The following is a 25,953-nucleotide window of genomic DNA, read 5'->3' on the forward strand; positions in this document are numbered from 1 at the left end:
ACACCGATACGATACACACGATACACACGTTTCGCGCACAACGGTCCATCACCTCCACTACTCCACTGTTCATCATCGCGCTGCTGCACCAAGCTTCAGGTACGTCTCTAATGGCGGTTTCTTCGACTTTTTCCCTCTTTTTTGTTCTAATTAGGTATATTACAGCTTCTACGAAGAAATTCGAGGCGATTTTTGGATCTCGGAACCGCAGCTCAAGCACCGCGCAAAATCACTTCAACATTTGTTTGAATAGGTACTTTTCTGTAGTTTAGTAGTATTTATAGTTAGTTAATCATCTTAATCAACTCGTATTTTTAGTGTATGTCGGTTTTTTTGAATTTTAAGGGTTTTGTTGTATATTATTGTGAAAACTGACTTCAATCTACTAATGTTCTTTCATAACAGCTGTTAATTAGCTTATTTCACTCTGAAAGCTACTAAAATATGGCTAGAACTAGAGGAGGTATGTTAAATTAGGGTTTTATCACTGTTTTTTTTAATTATTTGTGATTTCAAGCATTTACTTGTCTGAATATGTTGATTTATTGAATAATATGTTGATGAATATGTTGCTGATTTGTTTAATTAATGAATATGAATATGTTGTTGATGAATAAGATGTTGATTTAGTGCATATTACTCATGTTAATGCATATTACTAATCTCAGTTTGTAGAGTACGTAGAGTACTGATCTTAGTGTGTAGTGTGTAGAGTACGTAGAGTACTTAGTGCATATTAATCAACTTAGTGTAGAGTACTTAGTACACAACCAGGCTGAGACATATGATTTTATAACATATCTTGATGTTAATCTAGATCACTTATCCAAAAGCCTAATTGACAGATTTTATAACACTAAGTTGAATCATGATTAAGCTCCCAAAGTAGAAACAAATGCCGTGGAAAAGTACTCTTTATCTTAGCTAATAAACTCAGATTTAGTATTGAAAAGATGCTTAGCAATTAATAACTGACAGATATTAAAGCAAATATTTAACTGGTATCCCTCTGCCATGTTCAAACTCCAAGTTGATTTATGATGAATCAGGCATTGATTCAGCACCAATGTCAAGCAGCTTAATATGATTATTTAAGACATGGCTAGCTAATTTTATGAATTAAGTAATTAACATTAAGTATTACTAATCAATTCTTATTAGTGAAGACTGACTAATAATAATTGATTTGAGAATTGCAGACCTTCTTATTAGTGAAGACTAACATGTATAACCGAAATATTTCTTTAATAAAACTCTTGTAGCAGAGCTAAGTGCTAAGTGTTTCTAATCACATAATTTTTTAAGCCTAAATAACAGAACAAGTTAGAATCTATTTTCTTCTCTTGGTAACCTCAATTGAATTTTAATTATAGTATATATCGAATGTCTGTATATTTGTGTGTTTTGTTTGTGAGATATCTATCTTTTTAAAGTAGACTAGTAGCTTAAAATCTTGATTCGTTTTAAAGGATTAGATAGGTGAATATCACTATCACTAAAATATATTAACTATATCACCTAACTATATTAAGTATATCACTAAAGTATATTAAGTATATCACTAAAGTATATCAACTAAGATCACTAAAATACAACTGCTTAGTATAAATTTGGGAATATACTTCTTGTTAAATAGTATATTTTACATGTATTTGCAAGTTTTATGATTTTGCAGGTTACATAGTTCAATGCAGAAGAAGTACAAGACTTCGTGCACATAGTTTGTCAAAGTTTACAAACACTGCAGATACTCCTGTAGATTTAGAATCCGAAGATCAAGCAAACATGAATACCAACACCATAGGAGACAAAAGACCACTTGCAAAAGTCTATCGGCGTCCAGATAACAAAGTCATAAAGGCTACTGCTGGAAGAAATATCAAAACTCTTGTTGTATGTGATCAACTACATTATTTCTTAGTTGTATTATTGATTTTTAAATTAATCTAAATCATTATTTTGTATGATTTCATAGGGAAATAAACTTGTTGATGAAGTAGAAGGGGATGAACATAATTGTAATAATCTGGTGGATGAACAAGATGGAGATCAAGATAATGACAAACAAAGTGAGGAAGATATGCAAGAAGGTGAAGAAGACAGTGCACAAGAAGATAGTGCAGAAGACATGGAGCAAGACGATAGTGCACAAGAAGGTGAAGAAGGTGATGACGATAGTGCGCAAGAAGGTGAAGAAGGTGATGAAGATAGTGCAGAAGAAGAAGATGATGAACAAGACGATGTACTAAACGAAAGTGAGGAAGAAAATGAGGATGAACAAGAAGAGGATGAAACAGAAAATCAAGCTCAAGTCAACAATGCACAACCAAAGATTAAAATAACAAAATACAAAAGGAAAAAGGTACACTTTCTTCACTTTCTTCATTATTAATTATATAGTATATATATCGAATGTGCTTAAATTCGATTTTAAAGCATCGACGTTTATATAGTCTTTAATTATAGTATATATCGAATGTCTGTATATTTGTGTGTGTTGTTTGTGAGATATCTATCTGTTTAAAGTAGACTAGTAGCTTAAAATCTTGATTCGTTTTAAAGGATTAGATAGGTGAATATCACTATCACTAAAATATATTAACTATATCACTAAACTATATTAAGTATATCACTAAAGTATATTAAGTATATCACTAAAGTATATCAACTAAGATCACTAAAATACAACTGCTTAGTATAAATTTGTGAATATACTTCTTGTTAAATAGTATATTTTACATGTATTTGCAAGTTTTATGATTTTGCAGGTTCCATAGTTTTATAAATTTGTGAATATACAACTGCTTAGTATAAATTTGTGAATATACAACTGCTTAGTATATTGTTTTATGTTCTTAACAGGAAGCTGCATTTGAAACTCATATACCAAGAAAAAGGATTGCTGGAACATTATATCCACTATTGAAGTTCATGAACAAGGATGTTAAGGTATTTTTTATTTATTTCGTTACTTAGAATTAGAAATTTGAGCACAATATTTTAGTGATGCCCTGCACTGTCGTTTCTTGTGGTTTTTACAACACTAATTATTTCCTCTTATTTCATTAGAAAGCAGAAGGGGCTAAACATATAAATAAGAAAAAAGACGAGGTCAAGATAAGGATATCTCCAAGGCATTTTAGTAAGATGGTAGGTGAACTAACAAAAGAGCAGAGGGACTGGGTTACAAGAGCTGGTTTTGCACTCTTACTGGATTTTGAGCTTGACATTTTGCCAACCAAAATCGCCTACAATGTACTCCAAATCTTTGATCACCACTCAATCTCACTGAAGCTGAAGGATGGAGATATTAATATTACAAGTGAAGATGTTTATGATGTGTTAGGCCTGCCAAATGGAGGACATCCTATTATTCTGGCATCACCTGGAAAGTACAGTCAAAGAATCAAAGATTGGCATGCACAATTCACTTTATCTGATCAAATAACAACACAGATGATTGTTCAAGTGATGAAAAACCAAGAAGTTAATGATAACTTCAAATTAAACTTCCTTCTTGTTATGTCAAATGTGCTTATTGGCACAAAAGGAGCTTCTTATGTGGACAAACAACTGCTGCAACTTGATGATAACCTTGACAATCTGAAAAAGTGAAAGGCATATGTTAAGCCTATTTGTATTTAAGAGTATCAACTCAACTCTGATAAGAAAGAAAGTAAATTAGCAAGCACTATTGAAGGAATCCGTACGAAGAACGTCAAGTGATTTGTTAAAATCATATGTCTGAAGAATTTCAGGATGCTGCTGCACACCACTGGAAGAAGTTCATTAATATGTTCAAGCCTCAGTGTACAAATAATATTTTGTAGCACGTCCAGAAGTCCAGAAGGTATAAAGTTTTAATACTTTATTTATTCAAAAGATTCCAAACTATTTCTACTTATGAAGAAGAACTACGAAGACAAAGACTCGACGAACAAGCCACTTCTCAAATGTTTAATTGATAAGGAGTATTTGATTCAGCTAGATACAGATGAACCAGACAGTACATTTGTGTGTCAGCTACTCAGATTAAATATTCAGCATCAACTATAGGTGGTCGTTCATTCAAGACAAGAATCAGATCTTTTAAAGGATGTCAGAAGACCTGCTGCTGAAGGCTGTGCTCAATATAATTATTCTTTTAATTTATTCACATCTCAAATTAATTATATAAGTTATGTAATTTATTTATTAAATTGATTCACACTTGAATTAATTTAATTTATGAATTTATATGATTAATATAATTAAGTGAATAATTATTGAATTAATTATATTAAAGAAAATCTATTTAAAACTGATTTTGGGCACGGTATGACAAGCATATAGATTGTCATACCGCACCTGGTTTGTCATACCGTGTCTGTGGCATGACATAAGTTCAATTGTCATACCGAATTGTGTAGCATGACAATGTTACACTTTGTCATACCGAATTTGAATTGGCATGACATTACCATGCATTGTCATACCGAATTCAATCAGTATGACATTGCTATGAATTGTCATACCGAATTCATGCTGTATGACATTACTAAACATTGTCATACCACTCCATGACTTAACCTGCAAGTCATATGTCATGCTATGGATTGTCATACCGAAAATTGCAGCATGACAATGTCCTGCTATGTCATACCGATTTCTATTTCAGCATGACATGAGCTCACATTGTCATACTGATTTCATTTGTAGCATGACATTAGCTCACATTGTCATACTGATCTTTGTAGCATGGTCATACCAACTTTGTCATACAAGTTCAAGGTGTTGCCTATAAATATGGCTTCAACCTCTTCATTTGTTGTTGTTCATTGCCTTGTAAACTTTCAAGTTGTTTGTAACTTGCTATTCGTTAAATCCACAGTTTCCTGTGCTTTGATCATTCGGTTGTTTTAATCACTAAACTAGAATACATCCTGTCGAATTTATTCTACGAATTTTAGTGGACATTAAAACGAACCTTATTAATTATATAACGACTTAAAACATTGTTATATTAATTAATTAAAATCTGATTAACAAGTTTATTTCAAATCAGATTATTCCGCCGCGATTTTTAGTGACGATTGTATTCAACCCCCCCCTTCTACAATCGTTTCAGGACCTAACAATTGGCATCAGAGCGGTTGATACCATTTTTCCGTATCAGATCCTATACACACTCTGTAACGTCCAAATATTTTTTATTCGAATTAATTTTATTCCAAAAATTAATTTTGATTAAAAAAAATTTTCTTTCAAAAATCTAAATCTCTCCAAACACTATTCACTTTAAATCTCTAAAAAATGAGTACGCAAAAGATCAGTAGCATTAAAATCCCACCGTTCAGCCAGGAACACTTTGGCCTATGGAAAAGGCACATGTTCCTATTCCTCCGCACTGCAAACAGAAAATACATCGGGATTTTGGACAAAGGTGTTACTACTCCGATGAAGGTCATATTAGCACACGAAGAGGATGGTGTGTTGATACCTCATCAGGTCATTCCGAAAGAACTTTCTGAGTACACAGACGAAGAGAGTGATCAGATGAACTTAGATGATGCTCTTCAACTAATCTTGGTTGAATCTCTAAATCCAGTGATGTACAATGCTGTTGTAAATTGTACGAACGCCAAGCAAATCTGGGATACATTAGAGATTATCAATGAAGGCTCAGAAGAAGTTAGGGAAAACAAGAAAGAGATACTGATGGCTCAGTATGAACAGTTTGGTTCTCATCCCGGTGAAGGGATTTCAGAAGTATTTATCAGACTTAATAATTTGATAAATAATTTAAATCTGAATGGGAAATTCTACGACAAGAAAGAGGTCAACATGAAGTTTCTCTTAACCCTTCCTGAACATCTGGAACACAGAATCACTGCCATCAGGGAAAGCAGAGATCTGAATGAGATTTCTCTGGAAAGACTCTACGGAGTTTTGAAAACTTATGAACTGGAGCAAGTTCAGAGTAAACAGAGATATGGCTGGGGTAAAACACAGAACCATTCAAGAGCTCTAGTTGTTGAGTCACCTGTACTGGAAGAAAAGAAGAAGGATGTTGTTGTTCCTTCTAAGACTACTCAGGAATTTGTTGTACCTGAGATGGGTCAGACTGCTTCTACCAGTGGTGACGAAGAGTTCTATACAATGGAAGAGCTTGAGCAGTTAGAAGATCAATCTCTATCACTGTTTGCCAAGAAGTTTGGAAACATGAGATTCCGGAAGAACCCTTCCTATAAATACAAACCTACTGTTAGTAAGTTTCAGAAGGGAGGCTATTCATCTTCTACAAGCAAAGGAGGATACAAGACTGGGATGGTGGATAGAAGCAAGTTCAAATGCTTCAATTGTGGTGAACCTGGACACTTTGCAACTGAATGCAAACAGCCCAAGGTTCAAGGAAAAAGAAAAGATTCGTATGATGAGCTGAAGCAGAAGTATGATGCCTTAGTAAGAAAGCATCATGGTACTTCTGGAAGTCAAAGCTTCAAGAGCAAATCATATCTAGCAGAAGGGAAAAGCTGGGATGATACAGATAGTGATGAAGAAGAGCAGATTGGGAATGTTGCTCTCATGGCTGATGCTGGATCATCTTCACCTCCTCCTGCTGGAAGCTTTCAGGTAGATCCTACATGCCCTAAACTGTTTATGCAATTAGGACTTGAAAGAGATGATGCTATTAAAAAATTGAAAGCTGCTAATCTTAAAATTGATACTTTAGTCTTAGAAATTCATGCTTATAAAATGAATGAGATGAAAGTATTAAAACCAAAAATAGAACAATTGACTATGGACTTAGGATTACAATGTGCTAAAGTCAAAGTTCTAGAGAAAGGTGAGATTGCTTTAAGACTTCAGCTAGACGAAGAGAAAGTGAAATGTAAAGCCTTTAAGGATGCCTCCTTGATAGTCAAAGAACTTAATGATAAACAAGAGATCAAGAGAACTGTTGGAATAGGCTTTGACTATAACAAATCTGTAGGTAAGGCTAGTAACATTACTCCTTTTAAGAAGAGTGCTGAAGAGAGAGGGATTCCTTTTGTTTTGAAAGATTCCCTTAAACCTTTGTTTAAAACCTCAGAAGCTGAACCTCTTTTAGAGACTCCTGTTGTCATTAGATATGAACTAAAACAGGAAGACCTTAAAATGAAAGAGAGTAATGAGATGAGAGATGAGATTTTGACAAACCTGAAACCAATTAAAGTGAAAGGCAATGTTAGGTTGCCTAAAGCTGGTTTAGGTGTCAACTCTGAGAGAACTAAATTCAACAAGCCCAATAATTTTGTTAATAGTAAGAACAAGAACAATAGGTGTCATTCTACTGAGAACTTTAAAACTGTTAACGATAGTAGAGTAGAATCTGTTGATGTTCCTATTATTGTGACTGATATTCCTGTTGCTCCTACATTTGATTCATGTCATAAATTCTGTGGTGTTGATAACTGTATGCTCTGTGCTTTCAATACTATGTCTGCTTATTTTAAAAATTTGCATGCTAAAAATGAAAACACGACACCTAGACAACACACAAACCACAAGCATGCTAGATCAAAGACTGCTAGTCCTCCTCGAGTTAGGAAGGAAACTTATGTTCCAAAGCCTAAAACCAAGGGTTATAAGGCTTTTGTTAAGGAAGTAAGTTCAGTCAAAAGTGAGCCAAATATCAGCCCAAGAGGCTCTGTTGTATTACCTAATAGAAATCAGTTCTTTAAGACTGCCGGACCCAATCAAGTGTGGGTCCCAAAGACTGTCTAATCAAGTTGTCTTTTGCAGGGTGCCAGTGGAGTTGTTCGTGTTACCTGGGTGCTTGACAGTGGAGCGTCAATGCACATGACTGGCAATAAATCCCTGCTGGAGGACATAAGAGAAGGAGCTGGCCCTACAGTCAGTTTTGCTGATAATAGCAAAGGTCGTACTGTGGGATATGGCAAGTACAAAATTGGAAGGATCATCATAGAAGATATTGCTATAGTTGAAGGACTTCAACATAATCTCCTGAGTGTCAGTCAGTTTTGTGACAAAGGATATTATGTTCATTTTGAAAAGGAGATATGTATCATCAAACATATCAAGGATAAGCGTCCTTCACTATGTGGCATAAGGAAAGGCAATATATTCGTAGCTGATTTATCTTCAGGACCAGGAAACGAAGTTCACTGTTTCTACGCCAAAGCGTCTGCTGAAGATAGTTGGTTATGGCATAAGAAGCTCTCACATCTCAACTTCAAAACCATGAACTCTCTAGTCAAGAGAGATCTAGTGAGAGGGTTGCCTTCCCTGGAATTCTCAACTGATGATCTTTGTGAAGCTTGTCAGAAAGGAAAAGCGAAGAGAGCATCTCACAAAGGCAAAACCATCAATACCATTACAGATCCACTTCATTTGTTGCATATGGATCTGTTTGGCCCTGTAAATGTTGCATCTATTGATGGAGGAAGATATGCCTTGGTTATTGTGGATGACTTCTCAAAATTTACTTGGGTTTACTTCCTGGCTTCTAAGGATGAAACCCCGTTGACAGTGATTGATCATATAAAGTTAGTTGAATTGGATAAAGGTGTGCCAGTCAAAGCTGTAAGGTCAGACAATGGCACAGAGTTCAAGAATCAAACTCTAATTAACTTTTACTCTGAAAAAGGAATTAGAAGGCAGTATTCAGCACCAAGGACTCCTCAGCAGAATGGAGTCGTCGAAAGAAAGAATCGTACACTGATCGAAGCTGCAAGGACTATGATTGCTGAAGCAAAGCTTCCTCTGTACTTTTGGGCTGAAGCTGTGTCTACTACCTGCTATACCCAGAATAGAACTTTGATCAACAAGGATCATATGAAAACTCCATTTCATCTGTATAACAACAAGAAGCCTTATGTCAAACATCTTCATGTCTTTGGAGCCAAGTGTTATGTTCTCAAGGATGGTGAAGAGAACTTGAACAAGTTTGAGCCAAAGGCATCTGAAGCAATTTTTGTTGGTTATACAAACAATGCTTATAGAGTTTTTGTAATTGATACTCTGTCAGTGAAAGTTAGTGTCAATGTAACATTTGATGACACTAAACTACCAAGTTTACAATCTGCTGATCCATCTGAATCTCTGAGGTTTGACAACTATCCAGATTCTGATTCAGATGATGATGTGCCACCTGAGGTTGCAACAGGTGATGACAACAATGATAATGATCCAGGCAATGGTGGAGGAAATGGCAATAATGCTGGAGATTCCTCTAATGCTAGTGGTGGATCATCAAGTCAACCTGGCAACAGCTCAGGGGGAGCTGGTGAATCAACTAGTCATACACATCAGCCTAATGATGATACTGCTGAATCATCAAGGACACAACTTCCAAGGGAAAGGATTTGGAGCAGAGATCATCCCTTTGATCTGATTATTGGTGATCCTGATGTTGGTGTAAGGACTAGAAGTGCTACGACAAATGAATGTCTATTCTCTGGTTTTCTTTCACAATTAGAACCAAAGAAAATAGACGAAGCACTTGCTGATCCTGATTGGGTTCTTGCCATGCAAGAAGAACTCAATCAATTTGAGAGACAAGAAGTCTGGGCCCTAGTTCCAAGACCAAAAGGAAAGTCTACAATTGGATCTAGATGGGTCTTCCGTAACAAGTTAGATGGTGATGGCATTGTTGTGAGAAACAAAGCCAGACTGGTTGCAAAAGGTTATTCTCAAGAAGAAGGAATTGATTATGATGAAACCTATGCTCCAGTTGCTCGTCTTGAAGCCATCAGAATATTTCTTGCATTTGCTGCACACTCCAACTTCCGAGTTTATCAGATGGATGTGAAAAGTGCATTTCTGAATGGAAAGCTGGAAGAAGAAGTATATCTGGAACAGCCCCCTGGCTTTGAAAATCCAGAATTTGCTGATTTTGTGTACTTCCTATTCAAAGCTGTCTATGGGCTTAAGCAATCACCAAGGACATGGTATGACACCCTCTCTGAATTTTTAATTGAAAATAAATTTACTAGAGGTGTCATAGACAAAACTCTCTTTTACAAATTGCATGATAATGATATGATATTTGTTCAAATATATGTTGATGATATTATATTTGGTTCCACTAACGATAACTTGTGCAAGAGATTTGCTAAGTTAATGCAGAGTAATTATGAGATGAGCATGATGGGTGAACTATCCTACTTCCTTGGTCTTCAAGTAAGCCAAAAGGAAGATGGGATATTCATTTGCCAGTCAAAGTATGTCAGAGATCTTCTAAGGAAGTACAATCTAGAAGACTCTTCTCCGGCAAAGACACCCATGGCCACTGCCACAAAGCTTGACCAGGATAAATCTGGTAAGAAAGTTGATATTACAAGCTTTCGAGGTATGATTGGCTCATTACTTTATCTTACTGCAAGTAGACCAGATATCATGTTTGCAACATGTTTATGTGCTAGGTTTCAAGCTGATCCTAAGGAATCACATCTTATAGCCGTCAAAAGAATCTTTAGATATCTTAAGGGTACACCTGGTTTAGGTATTTGGTACCCTAAGAATACTGGTTTTGACTTAACCGGCTATACAGATTCTGATTATGCAGGTTGCAGGATTGATAGAAAGAGTACGTCTGGAAGCTGTCAATTTCTAGGACGTCGATTGGTTTCCTGGTACAGCAAGAAGCAACACTCTGTGTCCACTTCTACTGCTGAAGCTGAGTACATTGCGGCTGGCAGTTGCTGTGCTCAGATTCTTTGGATCAGAAATCAATTAAATGATTATGGTATTTCTGTCGACAAAATTCCTATATTTTGTGACAACACCAGTGCCATAGCCATTTCAAACAATCCAGTGCAACACTCCAGGACCAAGCACATAGATATCAGGTATCATTTCATTCGAGAACATGTCATGAATGGTACTGTGGTGTTACATTTCGTACCCACAGCTGATCAGATTGCAGACATCTTCACTAAACCACTTGATGAATCCACTTTCTCTAAGTTGGTTTGTGAGCTAGGGATGTTAAATATGCCATGATTCTCTGTGTATATTTTATATATATTTGTTTTATATATATTATTATATTTTTGTGAATTTTCTGTGTAATTATATATATTTTATTAGATTTTATATAATTGTTTGTAAATTATCTGATAATTTTCTGTGTAATTATGCATGTACATATATGTCTCTGTAATTTTCTAAGTGCTGCACACTCCCCTGTATTATTTGTCATGCATTTAGATAATTATTTGTGTCTATTTTGTATTTTTCAAAATTAATTAAGCATAAATATTAGTTTTTAAGTTAATTCATTTTTATGAATTAAAGTTAAATTCATAAATATTTATATTTAATTAAAGTTGAATTTTGCAAAATATTTGTGTAATTTATAATATATTATATGTAGTAGATTTTTGATTTTATGTGTAACAAGTTTTATTTCAAAAGAAAATCAAAAATCATAATAGTTGTATATATATTTCTGTTTTTAAGTTTATTTAACTCGGCATGACAATTTAAAAGATTGTCATACCGAGTCTGTATTCCGAGTTTAGTTTATTCGGTATGACAATCGTAATTTGTCATACAAGTTTCATTGAAACCTCGGTATGACAAACGAAGCAATTGTCATACCAAGTTCTGACTCCACCTACCACAGTCGTTTTAAAACTCGGTATGACAATTGAAGCCATTGTCATACCGACTTTTAAAACCCGTATGACATCTTTATACATTGTCATACTAGTCGTTTTAAAACTCGGTATGACAATTGAAGCGATTGTCATACCGACTTTTACAACCCGTATGACATACTTAAACATTGTCATACAACTGTACACTTCATCTTCACCAATCGCCTCACACACTTTTCTCCGATCGGTTTTCAAGTTTTAACCTCAAAACTTGTTGTTTACTGTTTTACAAGTGTAAAAACTTGCTGGTTACTCACTTAAATCACGATTTAAGTCGAATTGCTGCCGGATTTTTGAGTTTTTGAAACCTTCTTCGACCGAGTCACTGAGTTTGCCCGAGTTGCCCCGTTTCTGACCGAGTTTGATCGATTTTGTACCGATTCCGTGACCCTGTGACCGTGCATTATCAGTATTAATCGATTTACACTTGTTTGGATTCGACTGAGTTTGAAACCCTAACATTGAGTTCGATTTTTGGGGGTTTTTGATATAAATAAGGGCTTGTTTGGCTGATTAAAGGATTTTAGGACTTTGTGGAATTTAATTGGGCTATTTTCAATTTAATTAATTTTTAATTCGAGTTTAATCAATTAATTCGAATTATTAATTAATTTGTTAATTGTTATTTAATTATTAATTGAAATTTGCGAGATATTTGAGAATTAACCTTTTATTTGAAAAATTCTCGCTTAATTCAATTCTTAATTATAAAAATGGCCGGCCAATTTGTAATCGGGGAGACTAACTACAATGGGTACTTAGACCCTGATATCAGTTTAGTGAGATTCCGACCGTGGGTGAGATTCCTGAATAGTCAAAGTTTAGTCAGCACGGCGATCACCGCTCATGCTGATTTACAGATTCGACCACTCCAGGACTTTTACTCTTCTGCCATCAACACTACATTGCTGGAGAGCTTCCGAGTCTCGGGAAATATTGGTGCTGGACGAAGTATCACTATCTCTGTGGATGATGTAAATAGGATTCTTGGATTTCCACGCGACAACTTTGCTGAGATTCCTACAGATGCTGAGATTGTCCAATTCTTTCAGACCATTCACTATCAAGGAGAGATTCATCTACCGAGAATGCTGAAAGGGAATCTTAAACCAGAGTGGGACTTGTTCTTCGACACGCTGGCAAAAGTCTTTTCACCTACCACTCGAAGCAACTACAACATCATATCTTCCCTTCTTCAGATCATTGGGTTCTGTATTGTTTACAATCGACGAATCAACTTTGGCAAGTTGCTTCTTCAGTCAATTTTAAAGAAGTTGGGACCACTCAGCAGCCGATCAGTTGCACAGAATCCCAAAGTGATATGCTTTTTCCCTCGGTTCTTAATGCTCTTTCTGAATGATAAGATGACAGACGCGGAGAAGAACTCTTATTTCAATTCTCCAATTGCACCAACTCCCCGTGTCTGTACAAAACTGATGAAATCTCTGACCAACAAGAGAAAGCATGAAAATGTACCCCTGGTCGTAACTCCATACTTGTTGGAACAGTTCAATGCTCAACCTCAACTGCATCAGTTTCAAGTGGCACAGCAACAGCAACAGCAACAACCTCAACCACAACCAGAACACCAACAACCTGAACCCCACCAATCACCTCATCAATCTCCACATCAGTCACCACACCAATCACCACATCATTCCCCTCTGCATCAAACTCACACAGTTGAAGACGAACGTCAGGAATACAACTTCTTCGAAACCCAACTGTCTTCATCTGAACCACTACCACAACAACAACACACCCACTTTTACCCTCAAACACAATCAACCTCACAACCACTACCTGCTGACTCTACCTCAAATCCAGAGTTGCAGTCCTTTCGTCAGGACCTACAGGTAGCTCAGGTACTTTCTAACTTATCATCTAATTTTAATGTTGATACGTCAGATTATGGTTGTGATTTTGTTTGTGACCTTGATTTTGTTTTCCAGCCTACCAGCAATGAACCTGACAACACACAGGTTCATAACCTAGCTGAAGATTCTCTTCAACAAATATTCGTTTCTCCAAACACATCAACCAACACTTCAATGCAACCTGTTCGTAAAGTTGCGAGGAAACGGAGTTCGAGTAGTTTATTGAATCAACCCGCAGCTCTGTCTTCCATAAAGAAGCCAAGGTTGGAAGCCCTGGAGACATCTGCAGCCTCATCCTTGCCTTCCCAAAAAGGCTTGGACTTGGAACAGGCAATGAAACAGTCTCTGGACTCATTCTCTCAACAGAATGATGCCATTGAAGTTGACCGTCCTGCCACGGTACCCTGTACAGAGTCAAGCACTGCGCTAGCACTCACGCTAGTGCAAGACCAAACAGATACACAGGTTACTATGTTTACTGATTGCACAGATTTTCAAAATCCAATAAATATGTATGAAAACTTTACTGATCGCACTTTCTTTGATGATCAGGAGGAACTTGGCAGCTTGCAAGTAAATCTGCCCTCGCAGGCATTCGGAGGACAATTTGTTCCTCCACTACCTTTGAACCCATCTCAGGGGACATTGGTAGTTTACACAGGTACAGCTGGAAGAGTAAATACTATGAGTGAAGAAAGGCAAACACCGAGCGATACACATGCACGTGAGGCTAGTGAAACAGCTTTGAGTGTACGTGAGGTGAGTGCACACACTAACCCGGCTCTGTTTGAGGAACAAATGTCTAAGCTTAGAGCTGAATTAGCCCGAATGATTGCTGAAAATGAGAGGCTAAAGGGTGCACAGTTGGTGACCCTAGAGAAGAAAGCTGATGAAAGGCCATCCAGTTCTTCCAGGGATGAGCTTAAAGGAGAAATTCATGGGTTGACTGTCGAGATGAGATCTAATCATGCACTGTATATGTCAAAGTTTGATGATATCGACAGGAAACTGGATCAACTCCTCAGGAACTCAAAGTCAGATGCTGATACCTCCAGAGAGGATCCCTCAACTAAGGGGGAGAATAGAAGAGATAGAGGAGGAGATGGAGACAAAGGTGACAGGGGCAATAGTTCGAATCAAAGTAACAAAGGGAATACTTCTGAATCTGCTCCTGACAATTCTGGAAAGTCTAAAGGCAAAGAGCCGGCACATCAATCTGAGAATGTCTTTAATTCTGATAACTATGATGATTTTCCACAAGACATGGATGATGATGACGTCTTCGATGCTACCTACCGTCAAGCAGAGGAAGAAGGCAAATTTGAGGAGAGCTATCTGTTTCAGGATGAAGAACCTGTTGACCCTGAACATGAAGAGAATGTCCGGAAGTTTAAAGCTGAGAATGAAGCTAGGAAGCGTAAGCTTCGTGATTACCAGAAACTTCTAGAGGACAAGTTGATAACTGAAGAGCAAATCAAGATAGAGAAGCAGAAAATCTATGATGCTGCGTGCAAACAGAAAAATCTTGATATAAGGAGGAAAGAAGGAAAAAGCTGGGACATTGCAAGAAGAATCTTTAATGGACCTCAAAGGGAGCCTTTCGACGACAACAAGTTCTTATCTCTGATCTATGATCTTAGAGAGGTAAACCCTGACGAGGATGTCTTTATGCATGCCTTTGCTTTGGAATTGAATTATGTGACAGTGGGGGTCAACAACTTGCTAGAGCAATGGGAGCTAATTGTCTATACACAGAGGAATGGTTCTTACAGACTATCTGTCGAATCTCTGAAATCATTCTCTGTATCTGAGCTCTGGGTACTTCGAAACAAGGTTAGGCGAAGCTCCAACCTGAATGAACTTCTTCGTGACAAACTGCTGGAACAAGCTGTATTCAACAGTCCTCAGGTTGTCAGGAATCCTTACTGTGTTAAGTTCGTTCACAAGGAGATCTTCAGCACTGTCTATCTCAACGAAGATGCCTTGTCAAAGTATCCAGCTAAACAACTTGCTCTTGCCTCCACTCTTTTAAGAACCAAGGGCTTTGCTTCTAAAGCTAAGTCTGATGCTGATGATGTGATTCTTGCTTATTGCACTCGAAAGAATGTTGCTCAGTACTTTCGAAAGATGAAACATGTTACAAAATCTCAGCCATCAGACTTCCGCGAAGACCCTGTGGATTTGGAAGTGCTACATCAACTGGCTCTGGCAAAGGAACGAAAGAAGCGTGGTGAATCCACTACATCTGAAGTGCCAACCAGAGAAGAACCGTCAACTCCTGTTCTTCACAGTTCAGATATCGAAGAAGGAGAAGTTGATCTTTAGATTTGTTAAGGAATTTGTAATATATGTTCAGTAAGAACATCCTTATGTAATCTAATGTACTTGTTTGAATTCTGGTGAATGTCTAATGAAATACCAGAAACTTTTTGCTATTTACAATTCATGTTTAATCCTTTGTCTTATCAGTTAGTTGAGTTATCCTCTCGATAATTTGCATGTTATGTTAACAAACAAATAGGGGGAGATTGAAAGGCATATGTTAAGCCTATTTGTATTTAAGAGTATCAACTCAACTCTGATAAGAAAGAAAGTAAATTAGCAAGCACTATTGAAGGAATCCGTACGAAGAACGTCAAGTGATTTGTTAAAATCATATGTCTGAAGAATTTCAGGATGCTGCTGCACACCACTGGAAGAAGTTCATTAATATGTTCAAGCCTCAGTGTACAAATAATATTTTGTAGCACGTCCAGAAGTCCAGAAGGTATAAAGTTTTAATACTTTATTTATTCAAAAGATTCCAAACTATTTCTACTTATGAAGAAGAACTACGAAGACAAAGACTCGACGAACAAGCCACTTCTCAAATGTTTAATTGATAAGGAGTATTTGATTCAGCTAGATACAGATGAACCAGACAGTACATTTGTGTGTCAGCTACTCAGATTAAATATTCAGCATCAACTATAGGTGGTCGTTCATTCAAGACAAGAATCAGATCTTTTAAAGGATGTCAGAAGACCTGCTGCTGAAGGCTGTGCTCAATATAATTATTCTTTTAATTTATTCACATCTCAAATTAATTATATAAGTTATGTAATTTATTTATTAAATTGATTCACACTTGAATTAATTTAATTTATGAATTTATATGATTAATATAATTAAGTGAATAATTATTGAATTAATTATATTAAAGAAAATCTATTTAAAACTGATTTTGGGCACGGTATGACAAGCATATAGATTGTCATACCGCACCTGGTTTGTCATACCGTGTCTGTGGCATGACATAAGTTCAATTGTCATACCGAATTGTGTAGCATGACAATGTTACACTTTGTCATACCGAATTTGAATTGGCATGACATTACCATGCATTGTCATACCGAATTCAATCAGTATGACATTGCTATGAATTGTCATACCGAATTCATGCTGTATGACATTACTAAACATTGTCATACCACTCCATGACTTAACCTGCAAGTCATATGTCATGCTATGGATTGTCATACCGAAAATTGCAGCATGACAATGTCCTGCTATGTCATACCGATTTCTATTTCAGCATGACATGAGCTCACATTGTCATACTGATTTCATTTGTAGCATGACATTAGCTCACATTGTCATACTGATCTTTGTAGCATGGTCATACCAACTTTGTCATACAAGTTCAAGGTGTTGCCTATAAATATGGCTTCAACCTCTTCATTTGTTGTTGTTCATTGCCTTGTAAACTTTCAAGTTGTTTGTAACTTGCTATTCGTTAAATCCACAGTTTCCTGTGCTTTGATCATTCGGTTGTTTTAATCACTAAACTAGAATACATCCTGTCGAATTTATTCTACGAATTTTAGTGGACATTAAAACGAACCTTATTAATTATATAACGACTTAAAACATTGTTATATTAATTAATTAAAATCTGATTAACAAGTTTATTTCAAATCAGATTATTCCGCCGCGATTTTTAGTGACGATTGTATTCAACCCCCCCCTTCTACAATCGTTTCAGGACCTAACAAAAAGTATAACTGGGCAGATTTCCTCCTAGGCTACCTTGTAATTGGAATGGAGAGTTGGAACAGAACAACAACAACATTTTTTCGAGGATCACTAATCTTTCTCACTGTAAGACAACAATCTAAATCTTTTTTTTTCTCGTCTGTATATTCTAATAGAATATAAAATCTAATTAATAGTTTTACTTGTTTCACTTTGTAGTTGTTATATGTCGACCGTGTGAGGTACAAAGGAATGAACCTGGTTGATAGACAATTTCCTTCCTACAATGGTTGGACTCTAGAAATGTTGAGACAAAGACAAGAAATTGAGGTGATTGACGGAGCTTTTGGAGTTGGATCAATCCAACCAAGTTTAAAAGAATATCTACAAAAAATTGATCCTTCTGAACCTCCAAAGACAAAGGTATGATCCTGTTTGTATATGGAATACGTAGTCAAAAACCTATCTTATTCTTTTTATATAAAAATGTGTTTCATCCTTAATTGTAGGTAAATGATAATGAAAATGGAGCCTGGGATACGTGGCAGTATTGGTCAGAGGTGGATAGAATTGAAAAAGATTACCTGAAGAGAAAGGAGTCAACATCACAACAACATCATGAATCAACTCAGTGCCAAAGTCCACAAAATACACAGTATTACACTCCTCCAACAGAGGCAGCTGATGGAAATGTTGAACAAACTGAAGAGGTACATTATATATGAATTAGTAACATACTACTATAATTCATGCAAATTATCACTAAAAACTACTATATATATCACTAGAGTATATTAGATAGATCACCTATTAAAATATTATAATACTACCATATATATCACTATATTTCAATTCTAAATTTTGCATTGACTTCTCAGGATGTACTTCATGATTTACGTAAAAGGGCAGAGGAACTTGTGGACATAAAGTCCAAATTTGATGAAGATTTAGTGAAAGCAAGGGAAAAGTTTCCCGATAATAAAAACTTTGCTATTATCGGTGAAATGCTGAAAGAATATCTCATTCCTAACCAGGAAACTGGTGATGATTTGGGTGATGAATTATCACCTGAAATAGTCGCCAGCCTAGAAGTTGTTGAACAAATGGACAGAACCGACATTGAGATCCTTGCTGAGCAACAGAAAGATGATGAGAGATATGTCCCTTCTTTTTCCCTTGGCCTGGATGACATAGAAAAAGAAAGCAATCAAAATTTGGTCACGCCAGAGCCAGAACCACAAGAGAGAGAAAAAAGCAAGCGGACAAAGAAAGTAGGTCCATATCAAAAATCACCTTATGTCAACAGGGTGATTGATATCAAGGAAAGAATGAACAATGAAGACTTTGGATATTGGGTCTTCTTGTTAAAGAAAAAGGGCGAGCTATTGTAAGTATTTTGCCCTTTCTGTTATATACATTTCTTTATCTGCCTAATACTAATTAATATATATAATTACAGGGATGATTTGTTTAGATGGGAGGAAGTTAGATGTATCAAGGAACACTTGTTGACGCTGAAACCAAAAACAAGTGTATACTACTCTGTGATTGATACATGGGCAACAATCCTAAATGACAGTGAAAAGTACAAGGCAGATGGGTCACCACTAAGACTTTTCTGCACAATAGGAGATTTGGTAATATATATTGCCTTCGTATATATATTCTAATTAATTTCTTTCAGTTATTTCATAACTACATACAACAGAATCTAATATATTTATATCAACCAGATTTTCAGCATTGATCCAGAAAAGAAAGTCACCGAAACTTATGATTCGTTTGCCAGGGGGATGGACAAGATTCTTCAAACTTTTTCCATCAAAAAAGTGGAAGACGTGGAAATGGTAAATGTCATTTCTTAACTAATTTTGACATAGATCTCAACATTTCTCAAATATCTTTAACTAAAATATCTCTTAATATGATTACAGGTGTGCTTTCCTATTAATAAATATGAGCATTATTATTTGGTATGCTATGGTATCAAAACCATGGGATACTTTATAATTGACAATATTAAACGTGAAGCACAGCCTAAGATGTACTATAGCAGAGTTTTGGAGGTTTTGGTAATATATTTTTTTATCCTTCATTCCACTATTATGTATATAAACATGCACTGTTTTAAGTCCACTATACTAATATTTTCTTCTCTTTTACAGCATTCTCACTTTTGCAATTATATAAGTAGGAATGAAAATCCAAATTTGGGATCAAGAGTGCGGAAAATGAAGCCTCGTTTTGTGAAAATGCCATGGCAGACTACTGACAATTCCACAGATTGTGGTATCTTCCTCATGCGCCATATGGAAACCTTCAAAGGAGATGTCAAAAACTGGAACACTGACTTAACAGAAGAAGGGGTAAGATTAGTTTAATATTTTACATACTTATATACTGCTTTACATTTTAGTGATATAGTTGACATACTTTAGTGATATACTTAATATAGTTTAGTGATATAGTTAATATGTTTTAGTGATATAGTTAATATGTTTTAGTGAAATTAATTAAAGTGTATATAGCTTTGTAATTCAAATGTGTATGCAGCATGCCCTTAATTTCTTTTCAAATTGCTCTGTTTATTAGGCTTAAAAATTTATGTGATAACAAACACTAATAAACAAATTATCATATTGCAGCCAACACAGGATAAACAAATAACTAGGCTGAGGTTCAAGTACAACACAGCAATCCTATCTTCACACCTGAATGAACTCAAAGAGCCTATCACCACAGAAGCTGTAGGCTTGTACAACACAGCAGAAAAGCATAATATCATCAATGTCGTCCTGGCTGGAAAAGTTGCAGAGAAGTTTCCAGCAAAAAAATCTGGCAAGAGAGTGAAATTCGCCGTGAACTTAATAAGTTCTTTCCACGAAGTAGAACGGTCTTCTCAAGAAGGACCAACTCCTTCTTAGATTTAGTCATTGTTTAAGTGCACTGTTTGAGAATATTAGAAACTGATTTACAAGAATTATTAGATGGCTGAATTATGTTGAGACTAAAAATTGATTTACTGGATTGTTTTTGTATGGATATGGTTATTTTAGTGTTACCATCTCAAAATGCAATGGTAAATATTTGGCTTTTTTACTTTTGTTATTGTTTCATTTTAGTTTTATGATTTTTCATTGTTTTCGTTACACAGTAAAGCAGGATATCACTAAAAAACCACACATATCACTAAAACTTGGGATGTATACTACTAAATTACACTGATAACACCACTAAATTACATTACCTATATCACTAAAAACCAACTCATTTTCACTCCAAAACTTGACAAATTCAGTTTATATATTCAATATAAACTGACAATGTATCAGTACTAATGTGATTTATAAAGACAATTTATAAACAATCAAAATGTACTCAGAAAACATAAAATCAAAATGTACTTAACACTTTATAAAGACAAGTGCACAAGGTCTTTTAAAATTGAAAATTAAAATCATATTCACAACATATTCGAAACTACAGCTCCTCCATCCTTCTTTTTCTTCGGACAAGTTCTCGAATCATGAGTGGTTGCCGAACATTCTTTACATCTTCGAACTCTTTTATTTGCTTTTGTCATTGCTTTCTCTCTATCACTCACAAGACGCTTGAAATAATTTCCCTTGTTCCTGGAAACAGTTGGTGCAAGAATGGTAACCTCTTCAACCGGCTGTTCACCTACCATAGCTGCCATATGATCCTTTTTAGTAAAATCAACAGAATCTCCATCATACTTTTCAAAATCACTACTTATCTGCTTAATGATTTTGTGAACATAGTCAAGCTTATCCATTTCAACTCCAGCTTTGCTAAGAATCTGACGAAAATCAAACCATAAGTTTGTCAACTTCAACGACACTTGCTCCATTTTAAAATAATCCGAACACACAACATTAGATTCCAATGAAGTGCCACTTTCTGCAACTTTCATCCAACGATTAAGCACGAGACTCCTTGGAAATTTTGTGACACCAATCTGCTTTAAGCCACAGAAAGCATGCCTACAAACAATTCCACACATAACAAATTGTTTGCACGAACATACGGCATGTGATTTGCTAACAGTAACCTGCAAAATGAATCATAAATCACCATTCAAATCACCATTTTGAACCATTACCAATATGAGATATGCTTCAAAAATAAAATGACATAAATACCAAATTTCGGCAGGTGGTCCAGTACATTTACTTCCAATCCAGATCACTACTAATGACTACTTGCAATACAAAACAACTACTAATGCCACTACAATTTATCAGAATGCAAAATATTTTAATAATGCATTACTAAAATTATATTATGCATATTTTCAAATATTTTATATTTACTTTCTGTTCCACAGTAACAATTACTACTGTAAAAAAAATATATATCAAAATTAGAATATATAAAATACTACTATAAAGGGGAAAACACATACCTTAAAAAGTTTATCTTTAACTTTGACATCCTTTATTTCAAAATGAGTTACCCCATCAACTTCTTCACTCATTCTCTTGATTTGCATATCCAAGCAAGATGCCAAAATTTCTTCTTGAACTTTGTAAAAAATGGAACGTGTAAATAGCTCAGCTGCATCATCTTCAATGAACCATCTTGATAAAATGTTTGGTTTGCTTGAGTTAGACTCATGGTCTAAACGTTCCGTTTCATTCCGCTGCCTATGCATTGCACTCTCAAAACGTATCCAAAACTCACATAAAGTATCACCTTGCTTGTGAAACTGTGAAAAGAAAAAATTTTCACTTTCGGACCTTGAAGTTGTCCTCATCAAGCCAAACATAGGACTGTCCCTGAAATAGGCAGGAATCCACGACTTTCTTATGTCATACATATCTGATAACCATTTGTTATCTTCCAACTTAAACTCTCCTATAACCGCTTTCCATCCACTTTCAAACTCATCAATTTCCAAATTCGATGACCATATGTAAGTTTTCATTTTCTCCATAAAGTCTGTTTCCTTACACAAACGATTCCCAAGCTGCAATATTATGGAAAATTACATAAATATATGACAGTAAATTTCAGATGCTAGGAACCAAATTTCTAAAAAACAACTAAAAAACTACCTTAATAGGGAATTTCTGCATTATATGCCACATACATAGGCGATGCTTGCTAGCAACCAAATCATTATCACCACAAAATGAAGCCGGCACAGATACCTTCATTGCAGGGCACTGATCAGTTATAAACACCACTGGATTGCGTCCCATGGCCTTGACAAAATGTTTAAAGGCCCAATTATAATGAGCAACATCTTCTTTTGATAACAAACAAGCAGCAAATGTGACACATCTATCATGTTTGTCAACACCAGTGAAAGGCGCAAAAATCATATTATACCTGAACATAGATAAAACAGATTAAAAACCACATAAACTAACATATACCACTAAAATACACTGCAGACATCACTAAAATATATTGAGATTATCACTAAAATATACTGAGATTATCACTAAGGTACTGCAAATATAACTCCAGTATACCATTGTTTACTGCACCTTGAGCCTTGTTAAAAAGATTAATTAAAAAAATTACAAATATACATACTTTACTTCATAGTTCCAGACAAGGTATTGTAGTATAATATAAACCATTATCGACATTCTAACAACATTACATAAAAAGAAAACTAATAATTCTATTACTAAAAGAAAACAATTTGAAATGTAAAATAACTTACTTGTTAGTATCAAAAGTGGCATCAAATGACACAGCATCGCCGTATATTTCAAAGTTCCTCCTACCTGTTGGATCAGCCCAGAAAAGCATAGTCAAATGCCCGTCACCATCAAGCTCATAAGCAAAATAAAATGATTTTGATGTCTCCTGTAATACTTTAAACTTGTCAATCAGCATCTGTCCATCCCTTTCACCGACAAATTCTTTTAAATCCCTATTAAAATTCCTGAAATCACGTAATGTTGCCCCAACATTACTATATCCACCTGTCATCTCTTTGACCAAGCTAAATGCCTTGCTGCAGCCGATATTTACCTTCGCAGCATCAAAAACAAAACTTCGCAAACTAACTGTCATCTCTCTACTAGACCTCAGAAACTGTCTACCACTTTCACTAGCAAGCGGATGGTTGTGAAGTTCAACAAAATTGAAAATATAATATCTGTTCTGGCTCCTAATTTTCATGACCACTTTTGCTTTACATCCACACCTCCGTGACACAGTACGTCTTTGCCTAATTCCTTCAGAATGACTTCCATCAACAAAACCTTCCTTACTACACACAAAATGTTTCAAAATTATGGTACCATCAGCATCTCTCTTCTCCGTTGTTTTTCGTACATCAAAACCCCCTAGCCTCCCATACTCTCTGTAAAAGTTGTACGCCTTATCTAAGCTATCAAATGACTGATTTTGAAACGGTACTTGACTTCCATCAACAGAACTAGGCATAAAATACTTCATACCACCAGGAGAGACAATGCAATTCGTCACTGATTTTTCGCTTTCTGTTGAAGAAACAGGAATACTAACACAAACATTAGACGAATCACCGCAACTTGAACCTGAAATACAACAGACATACTCAAAAATTATATAAATAATACTATAATACTCTAACAGGATCATACTATAACTGCCTACTGCATCACATTGAAAATAATAAACAAACACTACTAATATACTGCAGCACCTACACACTAACTCAGTCATCAAAAACTTGCAATCATACATTAAAAATCAACAATACAGCAACTACATATCTAAAATCTATCCAAAACACATACACTAAAAAACACACAATTCCAATACAACTAAATTATATTAGCTATATGACTAAAAATCATATATAAACACAATTACTATAACTAACAATCATCAATCCAGCAACTACATGTCTAAACTCTAACTAAAACACAAGCACTAAAATATACACAATTCGAATACAACTAAATTATATTAGACATATCACTAAATAGAAACTACAAGAATATGAGCATGCCTAAACTACAAAAGCAATATGAGCATGAAAACACTGTAATCTGATATAATCATCAAATTATATCAAAAAACAAAAACAGTGAACAACAAACTTTACCTTGATTATCACTAATCTTCGTTAAGTCTGATATAATCATCTTCAGCAATTCGAATCTCCTTCAACCACACTTTCTCGAGCTCGAATTATAGACACAAAGCAACAAAGAGAGAGAGCTCCAGAATAACAGAGACAGAGAGCTTCAATCAAACGTCAAAAACAGACAAAAGCCAGCTCGAGTTAGAGAGTCGAAGCTCGAGTTAGAGACACAGAGCAATAGAGACAGAGAGATATCGAAGCTCGAGTACAGAAAAGACAGTAATCGAAGACAATGGCATCGCTAAAGTACAGTTTAGAGAGAGAAAGCTGCTAGGCGCTGAAATCATGGAGCGAAGAGAGAGAAACGGATATCAGTTATGATATTCAATTAAACAAAATCTTTGTTTTTTATATTTTACATATTTTATTATTTGAATGGCTATGATTGAAAGTAAATTATATTAGATAGATGGTCAAGATTAGTTCTAAGTTTTTATTTTAAAATTGGTTTCTATTTGATCCTTGGCCTATATATATATATATATATATATATATATATATATATATATATATATATATATATATATATATATATATATATATATATATATAGACTAGCTTATAACCCGTGCCATGCACGGGTGATTTATAATATTTGTAATTTAATCGTCTATATTTAAAATTTAATAAAAAGGTTTATTAGAACACATTATATATTAAGGAGACCCGTAGAATAATACCGACCGGCTGATAAACCTTGATCGGTCAATAAAATTATTAACATTTCAGTTTTAATATAATAATAATAATGATATCTATACTATACAATTAAAGCCGAACATTAATGATATTACTTTGAAAGTGATAACATGCAGTAATTAAAAATAACATTAATGTATTTAGTTGAAATATATCATCGGTTGTATATTAATAATTATATATAAAAAAAAATTATATGTATGTTGCATGTGTTATTTTTAGAAAATCAGTTTTTAGTTATGAATGTGAAAAAGATAATGTGTTGGAGTTAAAAAAGGGAAGTTGCTATGTTGTCTATAGTTAGAAAATTGAGTTTTTTTAGCTAGAAAATATAAAAAAGATAATAGTTTAGTTAAGAAGGATAATTGATCATATAATTTGGCTCAAGTACCGAGCGACCAAACTTTTAATGTTTCGGCTTTAATAGTGTAGTATAGATGATATCTTAAGATAATGATAAATGTATTAACAAGAGCTGAAGAAGCCGCACTACGAAAAAAATTACTAGACAGGGGCCCGTTTGGATAAATTTAAAAAAAGTGCTTTTTGTTTAAAGTAAAGAAGTGCACAAGAAGTGAGAAGTAAATTAAGACTTATAGGTGAT

At 35.0% G+C, this 25,953-nt stretch overlaps 3 protein-coding genes across 3 annotated transcripts; 2 read left to right on the plus strand and 1 right to left on the minus strand.

Moving 5' to 3' along the window:
* The first annotated feature begins 1,573 nt into the window (after window positions 1–1,573).
* LOC108201386 (uncharacterized) lies at window positions 1,574–3,615 on the plus strand. Its single transcript, XM_064086762.1, has 4 exons — window positions 1,574–1,893; window positions 1,976–2,362; window positions 2,863–2,949; window positions 3,070–3,615. The coding sequence occupies exons 1-4, from the start codon at window positions 1,786–1,788 to the stop codon at window positions 3,613–3,615; spliced, it is 1,128 nt and encodes a 375-aa protein (XP_063942832.1). The 5' UTR covers window positions 1,574–1,785.
* A 13,945-nt stretch (window positions 3,616–17,560) lies between these two features.
* LOC108212538 (uncharacterized) lies at window positions 17,561–20,592 on the plus strand. Its single transcript, XM_064086275.1, has 9 exons — window positions 17,561–17,662; window positions 17,756–17,959; window positions 18,046–18,246; window positions 18,415–18,923; window positions 18,996–19,173; window positions 19,270–19,383; window positions 19,471–19,608; window positions 19,702–19,902; window positions 20,182–20,592. Exons 1-9 carry the CDS (start codon window positions 17,603–17,605, stop codon window positions 20,458–20,460), a joined length of 1,884 nt encoding a protein of 627 aa, XP_063942345.1. The 5' UTR covers window positions 17,561–17,602; the 3' UTR covers window positions 20,461–20,592.
* A 128-nt stretch (window positions 20,593–20,720) lies between these two features.
* On the minus strand, window positions 20,721–24,382 carry LOC108207212 (protein FAR1-RELATED SEQUENCE 5-like). The gene is made up of 4 exons (XM_064086976.1): window positions 23,235–24,382; window positions 22,615–22,891; window positions 21,963–22,526; window positions 20,721–21,608 (listed from the first exon to the last, which is right to left on the minus strand). Exons 1-4 carry the CDS (start codon window positions 24,245–24,247, stop codon window positions 21,000–21,002), a joined length of 2,463 nt encoding a protein of 820 aa, XP_063943046.1. The 5' UTR covers window positions 24,248–24,382; the 3' UTR covers window positions 20,721–20,999.
* Between the last annotated feature and the right edge of the window lie 1,571 nt (window positions 24,383–25,953).

This window comes from Daucus carota, chromosome 2, assembly GCF_001625215.2.
Source record: "Daucus carota subsp. sativus chromosome 2, DH1 v3.0, whole genome shotgun sequence".
Classification (NCBI taxonomy): domain Eukaryota; kingdom Viridiplantae; phylum Streptophyta; class Magnoliopsida; order Apiales; family Apiaceae; genus Daucus; species Daucus carota.